Source organism: Crocodylus porosus, unplaced genomic scaffold, assembly GCF_001723895.1.
Source record: "Crocodylus porosus isolate Cpor-Errol unplaced genomic scaffold, CroPor_comp1, whole genome shotgun sequence".
NCBI lineage: Eukaryota > Metazoa > Chordata > Crocodylia > Crocodylidae > Crocodylus > Crocodylus porosus.
The window spans coordinates 49,307,934-49,318,960 of NW_017728947.1; the positions used below are offsets into that span (position 1 = coordinate 49,307,934).

The 11,027-nt window shown below is 47.5% G+C and overlaps 1 protein-coding gene across 1 annotated transcript in view; it reads right to left on the reverse strand.

Moving 5' to 3' along the window:
- MED6 (mediator complex subunit 6) overlaps positions 1-7,410 on the reverse strand; it is a 26,419-nt gene extending 19,009 nt beyond the window's left edge. Inside the window, exons 1-3 of the mRNA XM_019551353.1 lie at positions 7,307-7,410; positions 3,115-3,274; positions 2,013-2,104 (exon numbers count right to left, since the gene is read on the reverse strand). Of these exons, the coding sequence (XP_019406898.1) occupies positions 2,013-2,104; positions 3,115-3,274; positions 7,307-7,328 (274 nt within the window). The 5' untranslated portion in view covers positions 7,329-7,410. The remainder of the gene's footprint in view (positions 1-2,012; positions 2,105-3,114; positions 3,275-7,306) is intronic.
- Between the last annotated feature and the right edge of the window lie 3,617 nt (positions 7,411-11,027).

The following is an 11,027-nucleotide window of genomic DNA, read 5'->3' on the forward strand; positions in this document are numbered from 1 at the left end:
ACAGAGCCTTGAGGGACCCCACTGGTCACAGGGCACCACGACGAGTGACTGCCATCGATTACAACCCTCTGGGTCCGACCACGGAGCCAGTTTCCCAGCCAGCTTAGTGCTGTTCTAATAAGGAGTAATTAAACTTTTAAAGCCACGAAGGACAAGGTTGCAGCTATAAGTCTCTAAAGCTACTCCCTTGATTTTTATTCACAGATCTGTCTGACAGAAACACTCTGCAAAGTTTCCTTTTCAGGTCATAAGTGAAAACAACTCTGTGGCCCAAGAATCAGCTAAATTGTAGCAAAGGGAGGAGTCTAATTTCTGCTTGCTCTGGAACAGATGCATTTTATTCCTTTTTATTGGTAATTAATCCCCCAGAGCTAGTTTGGAGAGTCTAGACTTACCTGGGAGATGAAAGTCATCACATGCATTGAGACTGACAGTGCTGGTACAGACACGAACCACTGCAGTCCCAACTAGGATAATGGATACATGTCCAGGAAACATGTTTTACAAAGAAAGTTAGAAAGAACTAGTCATTTAGTCTGGAGAAGATAAAACTGAGAGGGAATGTGATACCATATAGAAAGAGAAGGGTGCCTGACTATTCTCCATGGGAAGATACACAGGGGATAGGATAAGTAGGAAGGATCTGAAGTTGAAACAAATGAAAATTAGATTGGATTAGGAAGAAACGTCTCAGTGTGAGGGAGGTAAAGCACTGGAACAAGCTGCCTTGAGACACAGTAGAGGTTCTAACGTAACCATACATCTGGTTTTTGCTGGGATAGGAGCATTTTAAACACCTGTCCCTGTCATCTTGTTGGTTTCTTCAAATGAAGGAGGAGGAGCTGTAGAGGTCTCAGAAAATGGGGCAAAAGCATTCATCTGAAGAAACTGATGAGATGCCCGAGCGACATGCATCATTCCACTCCCCACCCCTGGGCGGCCAAGGCTTTTTACCTTGCCTGTATATTTCATTCCCAAAACATGTATTCTAAATGATCCCAGAGTGATTTACAGATTATGTATAGTAAATGCAGAACACAGTTCACCCTGCAGTTAACTATCAGAAGATTACTACAAGCAAATTTAGAACAAGAAATACAAAATCCAACTCTATGTGACTGGGGCCGGGGGTGGGGGTAGAGAGGGGAATGCAGTTATTTCACGTGGACCTTTGGCAAGGTGCAGGTAAATTCTTTCCTCTTGCTTAGGATGCCATGGGATTCTTTAATAACCTGAAAGGTTAGTTTTTATATCTACACAATCTCCAATACCTCAATGCCATCTAACATCGCAATGCAGTGCTGGTTCAGTACTGACTCAAGTTGAACTCTGTCACTTGCTACATCACCAACACTCAAATCTGTAGTAACCTGTTTTTTCCTGGAAAGTTTCCTACTCCCATGTTTATATGGCCCTACTTAGCATGTTCAGTCTGACAGATCACAGTTCAAGGTGGTAAACCTGCAGAATAAAAACGCAATTATGCAACTAGCATTACAAATGTTCCCCTCACTCTAATCCATGGAAAGCAAGGGTTTCCAGACAGCATGGTAACCACTCAGAAATGATTACCATTAAATTCAATTTGTACTAGTCAACCTCATGCAAGCACAAAATAAGCCTTATGTTTAGCTATTTAAACCAAGAGTCTTATGTATAGCATAGCATAGCACAGGAATAGAGCATAGCGCATACTAATAAGTACCAGCTGCCCACAGGAAAATATACTGCAAAGCAGCACCTTCTCTCTGCATTATAAGCATTTTGCCACAAGAGGGCAATCCCAAGCTAGTATCAGAGTGCAGACCACCCCACCTCTGGGGCAACATTAAATTTGAGTTGCGCTGACAGAGTATTTTTAAACAGCATTAGATGTATAATACTCTCTCTCAAATAAAAAGCTAGATTTAAAGATATTTAAGATGAGGGGAATAATATGAACACACATACAGAGCAGAAATATAACCAAAAAAGACTAACTGTAATCAGACAGAAACTGTGAGCAACCTTACCTTGTGTAGGAGACTGTCTTTGCTGCTTTCGAATAATGAAGAGAATGGGCTCTTGAGCATGAAGGAGGATATACTCCACTCCAATCATCTGACTGAAAGGCAAGTGACCAGAATAAATATATTTAGTCATCTGAGAGTGAATATATAGGATGTGAAAACTCACTGAGATGTTACAAGGCCTGGAAACTGTGACGGGCTATGAGATCTTTCATGCCATTAAATCTTTCCAGGCTAAACATCAAAACCTAGCTTTGGGCTCAAAGAATGTTAAGAAATCCTGAGCTCAATCTCTTGGCAAACTGGTTAACAGAAGAATAAACAAATGGAAACTATAGCTAGCTACAGATGATGCTTACATTTGGGAGCCAAGGACCAATGGTACTGACCAGAATGTGTGCAAGGGGATACACAAAAGCTCCTTCCCAATCACAGTAAATGAACATCACTTTGCCAATGAGCATCTTGCCTAATCTGCGTGATCCCTGCTGTTCCATTTTTTGATCCACAAACAGCGGTCAAAGAACTTCACTTGTGCCTGCAGCTTCATACCAGCTACTTCTGCCTGGGCTCTCTCCCAAAGCAAGAAAATTGCACAATGTTGATAAATAGCCACTTGTGACTAGTTGCCTATGCAGCTCATCTCCTTTGTGGCCTGAATTCAAAAAAAGTTATAGCAGCCATGTGAAGAGCTATTCTAATAATGATGCCTAATTCAGGTTAGTGGGAACTACCACATTAAGTGATATATAGCATATACATACTTATTTATATTTCTATAGACAAGCTTGAAGTAGCTAACTTAGATTCTATTTATCTTACAAAAAATATAACATCCAATTGCAAAACACGGCTATATCTTTGTTCCTGGACATCCTTGTCAATTTCCTAGGAGAAAAAAAAAATAGCTTTCCAGCAAACAGACTTTTTCACATCTCCCAATATGGATGCGCCAAGACCCCTTTGCACATAGCTGCCATGTTTCCCAGGAGTTTCACCAGGATACCACCAGCATCCAAAAAAGTACAGGACAAAGCTCAACCAGAAAGGAGAGAAAATACAGTTCAACTTCTCCACCACTTCACCACTCTTTACAGAAGCTTACTTCAAGTGCTCCAATGTCAGCCGTTGCATTTTGACTACTTCATTGTTACATGTCCGGTCATAGAATGGATTACTCCGCTCCGAGAAGTAGTCCAACACGCTTCCATTGTTTAATATTGGAATCCAGGAACTGTCAACCCAAGAAATCCCTAGGAGGTTATCTGGGAAGAAGGGCAGAACAATTACAGATTCCTGAAAGGACCTACTCAGTAGAACTTGGCACCCCTCCACACACACATTTTCAAAAGACAATGTATGCATATCACTATATTCAGAATTTTGACCAACCTCCTCTGCCACCCTCTCCCAAGCATTTTTCCAAGCAGCTCTCTTACTAGCATATCTCATAAGTATATTCTGTAAATGTTTCCCTATTTAGAAATGTTTCACTCCACATAATATTTTCTATTTCTTTCATCTTCAGCTAATACATGAAGATACAGTAATCACACAGATACCTTTAGTTCTCAGGAACGTTAGTAGAGAAAAACAGTACTAGCAGGTTACATCATGCATGGACTAAAATATAAGCTGTAGCATTTGTTAGTGGAAGAGAGGTGGACAAAGCACCTCTCTCTGTTTGAATCTAAGTAAACAGATTGTCTAAAGTTAGAGCCAGTCATTGAAAAGCCTGGGAGACAAGATGCCATGTTTTATAAACGTGGCCAGACTTAGGCATACACGTATATCTTGCGAAAATGGATTCCAGGAGGAAATCATGTCACTGACGATAGGTGAAAGTTTGCAGGAATCAATTAGTCAGGACAAGATCTTGCCTGCACTGAAACCAACGGCAAAATAATGACTGCAGTACAGTCAGAATGGGAGTCCTTAATATTTATCTATATGACATCTGTTCATCAATGAGTAATGGTGGATATTGCAGTTATTCTTCTGATTGGTGGTGCATCTTCTCTTATGGCTGCAAAGACCAATGCTAGACTTGCTGGTCCTGCTACAGTGGTCACAGGTTGTACATGACATTAGGGGTGACTGTACCAACTGGTCACATTTCTGTTGTAATGTGAGTGACCATTTCTCACCGTGATGTTGGACTCCATGATTGAGAAGGGAGTGCCACACTGTCCTGTCTCCTGCTAAGGCCTCCCAAAGGTCTGCATCAATTCCAAAAGCCTTCATATTCTGCTTGCAGTAGCACAATTTAGGGTGCCCTACTCTTCTCTTCCCTTTAACATTATTATAATTACTAGAGCAATACAGACATTGATGTATATGTTCCCAGCAATTATAGAATAAGAGATTTTAAACCTGGCTCTGCCCCGACTTGCTGCAAGGTTTTAGCATCTCCACAGTTAAGTGGGTAAAACAGTGATCTATCTACAACTTTTAAGTCTTCACTGGTTACACAAAGCACAGCAAGTTATTTAAGTGAAAGGAACTCTATGAGACAAATTGCTAATATCCTAGGTATGTCACAATAGAAATGCTGAAATCCCTGCATTTTCCCACCACATGGCAATGACTGTAGAGTGCAGCAGCACAGCAGCTATTGTGTGGTCTACATACATAAGCAACCAGTTAAATGCAAGACAAAAAAATGTGGCATAAACAAAATCTGAATTCAAATCATGATTTGCTAATGTTTAGTAGTTTTCCATTGCTATGCAAAATGTAAAGCATCTAGAAGTTCCCAACTACTTGAAGCCACACTGGCAATGAATGAAATTCTCAAGACCTGGGAAAGAAGGAAATAAAATAATAAGGCATCCATTTTTCCAGAGGGGACAGGGTGGAAAAGTGAATGAAAACTGTGAGCACGGCTGAAACCACCTTGTAAGATGAACACCACAGGCCTGCTCCTGCATTATTTGCACATTCCAGACTCATACTACAGTCATTCCACTAAAATATGTTTTGACTTCTATGGAAGCTTCAAATGCGCAAGGAATGCAGAATTATCCACAATTGGGGACTGAATACATAATGAGCACATTATTAACTATACCTAAAAGAAAGTAAACTCAGGTGCACAGCAAACCATAAGTAATGCAACAGAAATACACCTGTAAATAATTCACGTTACAGTGTCAATCTCAGAGCTGTCAGTCTCTTTTGACTACGAACTGAAAAAAAGGCAAACAATATCCATATTTCAAGAAATACGAACGTTTCTCCTTTTTAAAAATCTCTTAATCTACAAGAGGCAGGGCAGGATGGCACCTTATTGACTAATTCATTCAGAAATGCATAAGCTTTCATAGGCAGTAGCCTACTTTGTCAGCCATCCTCCAGAAAAAAAAGAGGGAGCACAAAAAAGATCACCAAAATACCAATATAATTAGAAAGAGGTAGTAAGGATGTTAATCTGAAGTCAGGCAAGGTGCACCTCATAGACTAATTGAATCAGAGATGCATAAGCTTTCATCAGCAAAAGCTCGCATCAGTTTTACTCAAAAACTTCCGTCTTTCATTCTGAGGTGCATCACTACCCTACCTAAGTATATTAGTTGCACCTATTCAGAAAGAAGCATCTTCATTTAGTCTGTATGTCAAATCATGTACTATTTTGCCCTTCTAAAAGGACAATCTTGCTCAATGCATTTAAATGGAGTTTGAGGAATGAACTTAGCTATCAATTGCCTCCATCAAAGTCTAACGGGAGACACAAATGGCACAATGAAATGCACTAAAGTTCAAAGCAAAACAGGAAGCTCAAAAAATCCCAGGGCTGGGTGGGGGTGGAAGTGCAGTGGAACAGCCTAAGCGGTCTCCGTTCCCAAACCTTCCCTCCATGTCACTTGCTCTATCACCGGCACCAGAGTCCTCCCAGTCACTTAGCTCTACAACCTGTAGTGTCTCTCAACCCCACTTTTCAGAGCTTCTGTGGTATAATGAGGGCAGCAGGGCTGGGGCAGCCAACGCAGGCACCAACTTGTGAGAGGCAGGGAGAGGAGGAGTGGCTGCTAGGGCAGCTACCTGGCAATAGTTGCAGCAACCATAAGTTACCTCTACCTCTGTGCCTTGCAACTGTTGTGCAGTGCTACACCTCTGCAGAGCTTATCCAAGTCTTGCTACTTCTCTTTCTAAAATATTATCAATATCCCACCTTCTCTCTCTACTCCCAGAATTACCCTTCTATCTTGGGGCTCTCTGCTTTTGCCTATCTTCCCAAACACCCACGTTGCCTTACTCAGATCCACAGAAACTATTGCTAAAGATCTTTTATCTCTGATCCACTATTTTGGTGTTGCCATCCCCAACCATCATTTCACTAGCTCAACTCTTCCACTGCCTCAACAAACTTCTGGCCCTAACCTTCATAGCTCATCACAATTTTGCCTCCCATTTTTAGCTGCCACTAGCTCTTAGTCTGTCCTGCCATGACCTCACCAACATGTTCCTCAAATCACCTGTGCGTCTGCATCTCTCCAAGTCCCCACTCCATCTCCTTTCCAGTGGCAACTTGCACAAGGGACATCCTCTGTGAGCCAACGCATGACACTTAGGATCTCTTCCTTCAAATAACTCATGTTGCAGTGTTAATCTCAGATCAGACCATGTCTACCACCAGGATGCCCTAAAAATCTCTTCTTGTGTCACATACTTGGCACTGGGGAGGCTACCTCTGGAGTCCTGTGTCTGACTTTGGGTCCCCCACTACAGAAAGGATGAGGACAAATTGGAGAGAGGGGCCAGCGGAGGGCAATGGAAATGGTTTGAGGGCTTGGGAATAGGATTTGTGAGGAGAGACCGAGGGAACTGGGATTCTTCAGGCACAAAATCAATAGAGAAGCACCTACTCCAGCCTCTCTCAACCCATGGGTCATGACCCAAAAGTGGGTCGCAATATACGAAAGAGTCGTGAACAAACTTTAAAAATGGATTCTCCTTTAAAGGGAAGACGGGCGGCATTTCCCTTGCAGGCTCGCAGAGCTCCATCCGGGAGGCTGGGGGCACTGAGGCGGGAGTGATGAGGGCTGGCCATCCATGTTTACAAACGGGTCCCACAATGGGTACAAAACAGGTTGAGAACCACTGGACCGGTCGGACCCCCTGCCCACAGCAGGACTAGCCCCAACCAGATCACTCCGGCCGTGGCTTTGTCTGCCCGGGTCTTAAACACCTCCAAGGACAGAGGCCCCCACCCCCTGGGTGAGCAGTCCCAGGGGGTCGTGAAGCCCCCGCTCCCCAGGCCACCGCCCGCCGCGGCCGCACCCAGCCCCGGGCCCCACCTCGGATATCCACCGCCGCCATGAGGCCGCTGCGCTTCCGCCAAGCGCAGGGAGCCGCCCTCACTGGGGAGAGCCGTGGAGAGCCGGAAGTGAGGTAGAGCGTCGCTGCACCAGCGAGGGGAGGGCTAGAGCGGGCCCGCCACGGAGGGGAGGGGGTGGGGGCTGGAGGAGTCACCTGATGTGCTGCGGACAGACGAGCCCGTGAAGCGGGGTAGCGAGCGGGGGAGCTTGTTTCGGGGTAAAACTGTCCCGGGCCAGGAGCAGGCACACGGGCAGCCCCTGCCCCGGGGCCCCTGCCTGCTGCTCCCCTGGGGGGCCCTGACTGCACCCCTGCAGGGCAGAGAAGGGGGGCAAGGCCCCCTAGGTCTCCCCTCCCGGGCCTCACTTGGGCATCGCGGCCTGGCCCGCAGGGCTGAGCTCCCAGGAGCCACCAGCTTGCCCACATGCTGCCACAAGCCCAGCAGGACGACTAGGCCACGGGCACCCGTTAGGGTGACAGGGATTGGGGCCCAGGGCGGCCAGGCCAGCAGATGGAGGCTGGGACCTCGGCACCACCACTCTGCGGCTCAGACACCAGTCTCAGCTTAGCCTGGTTTCTCCCATGAGGCCATTAAGGAAGAGGCAGGTGACCAGGAGGAAACCGGAGGCTCCTGGGCCCTGACAGGAGGGCTGTAAGACGCCTCCTGCTTCCTGTGGGACTTGTCTCGGCACCGTCGCTCACGTGTGTGCTCCTTGGACCTCTGCCTTGCTCCAGCCCTGCTCCTGTTTGCTCCTGCCTGATCCCAGCATCACCTCGGTCCCTTTCCTTGCTCTGTTTGGACTTCCTGGCTCTGATCTACCTTCCTCCCCAGCCACGATGCTGCCTCAACCCTTGGCCTGAAGACCCAGACTGCAACTGCTACCTGGTGTGACCCCAGCCTGCCCCTGGTAATTTGCTGAGTGACCACCTACAGCCTGGTTGGCCCTGACAGTGCCAGCAGCGGGATACTGCCCACCATGGACGCGTCCCGGCTGGAGCTAGTGCAGGCGCTGAATGGGCAGCGCCGCCAGGTGATGGCACTGTTCCTGGCCTCACAGCGCCGTGTCCGCCACCTCCTAGTGACCCTCACTAGCCTGACGGCCCAGCTGTGCGAGCTGTTCTTCCGGACCTGCTCCCGGGAGGCGACAGCAGTTGAAGCCCTCACAAGGCACAGGGTAGAGCTGTGTGGCCTCCTGTCAGCTGGTGACTGTGAGCTACCAGAGGATGAGGACATCCGGGACACGAATCAGGATGGCCTGCTTTGGGACCACCTCCAGACTGTCTACCGGCAGTTCTGGGTACGGGAGAAAAGTGGGGACTGGTGGGAGAGGGTCGTGCTGCAGACATGGGATGACCGGCACTGGCTTGAGAACTTCCGGATGACGAAGGCCACATTCTTGGAGATCTGTATGGAGTTGACCCCAGAGCTGTGGAGGCGGACCACCAATATGCGACTGCCCCTGACCGTGGAGAAGCGGGTGGCCATCGCTATTTGGAAACTGGCAAACCCCAATTGCCACCGATCTGTATCCAACCAGTTTGGTGTGGGCAAATCCACCGCTGGCTCTGCCGTTCGGGAGGTATGTGCAGCCATCAAGAAAGTGCTAGGCCCACGCTTCCTCAGACTATCTGACCCCCAGGAGGTCATTGATGGATTTGCCTATATGGGTTTCCCAAATTGTATTGGTGCAATTGATGGCACACACATCCCAATCCTCTGTCCTCCCCACCGTAGCTCGGAGTACATAAACAAAAAGGGCTATTTCTCCATAGTGCTGCAGGGTGTTGTGGACCATCGTGGGAGATTCACACACGTCACTACTGGATGTGCTGGCAAGGTGCATGATGCCAGGGTCTTCCGCAACTCCAGCCTTGTTCCGCTGATGAGGCGGGGAGCATTTGCCCATGGCGCTTCCAGCATTGAAATCAATGGAGTGACCATCCCCCCACTGATCATTGGTGACCCAGCCTACCCACTCCTTCCATGGCTCATGAAGCCATACACAGGGCACCTGGACCCAAGGAAAGAACTTTTCAACTTCCAGCTAAGCAACTGCCGGTTGATGACTGTTGAGTGTGCCTTCAAACGCCTCAAAACTAGGTGGAGAACCCTCAATGTCCGGCTGGACGCCTCAGAACGTTACCTGCCAAATATGGTGATGGCTTGTTGTGTCCTACACAACATCTGTGAGACAAGGGGTGAACCACTGGGGGTTGGGTGGGCCGCAGAGGCAGAGAGGCTTTCCCAGCGCTATGAACAGCCAGAGCCAGCACCCCTTGTGAATCACAATCAGCAAGGGAACCTTGTCAGGGAGACCTTAGCTAACTACTTTGCACAGGGACTGGGGTTACAGGTGTGATGCAGGGCCTACCCTTTTGTAATGTGTGTTGTTAGGGGCCAGAGACAATAAAGCCCACTAAAAAAACAAGATGTTTTTATATAACAATCAAATTAACAAGTAAACATTTCAAACTAGAAAAAGGAAGTACCTTCTTATTGAAAAAAGGGTCAGGGGGAAAACTGTTTACATTCCTGGGAAGGCTGGGGGAGCCGGGCAAATAGGGAATTGGATGCATTCAGAGTTTAGTGCTGCTGCCCACCCCTGTGCCACCTCTGGAGGTTTGAGGGGTAAAAAGGAATCTCTTCTCTGGAAGTATTTCTGTCTCCTGAGGAGGGATGGGAGTGAATGCATAGTGCTTGCTACCGCCCCGAGTAAATGAGGTCATGAGGAAGACATCTGACATTTGAGCATTCTTCCTGCATCCTTGAAGGCGTTATGAGGTTGAATGGAGAAATGCTACAGGCTGGCGGGGAAATGTCATAGATGGGAGGGAAGGCCAGAATACTTCCCACTTATGTTCAGTCTGGTGGGTCCAGGGGCCCAGCAATATCTGCTCTCCATTCACAAAAAGATTCTATTACCACCATGACCTTCCTCATCCATTCAGTGACCTTTGAGACTGATGTTTAGCAAGCCACCTGGTCTGGGCAATGCCCCACCGTAGCAGGTGGAATTCCACCATGGGGCATCACTCCTCCACCACTACAGCTCTCCTCTTGGGTGAGTGGCCTGCTATCCCAGCAGCTTCCTCTTTGACCTCCCCCTTCATGCTCACCCTGCACTGTGCATGTGTGAGGTCCTTGTAGCTGCAGGTGTCCAGCTTGGAAGGATAGAAATGTAACAAGATTTCATTGTTCTAACTTTAGCTTCAGAAAGATCTAACATTCACAGAAATTCCTGTGGTGACTTTGCCAGTGTATCTTCCCAGTGGAAGCATTAGTGATGGTAAGTATGCATCTCTCAGATTTTACTGCGCAGGTGTAGCAGGAAGCTTGGTGCTCCTGCTACTTTAAGAGAAGGCAGGTGGGATGTGAAGCAGCCTGCAGGTGTGGCAGGGATTGATTAGAAAGTCACCTGGCCATAACGGGGCCAGGTTTAAAGCATATAAGCCCGGGGCCCAGGCTGGTCAGTGAGTCTAGCCCTGTGAGCCCTGGAGAGGAGCTCTTGTGTACCAGGGCTACAGCAGGGTTTCTTGGTAGTATCTGAGCTGGGGTAAGCAACTCTGGAGGTTTGAGGAAGGGTCCAAGGGGAGGAGGTCCCAACAGGCCTGGGAGCAAAGAGGCCTAGGAATGTGCAATAGTGGGCCTGGGGTCCAAGGGGGAGACAGCTTGAGCCCAGGAGGGGTCAAGTAAGCAGGATC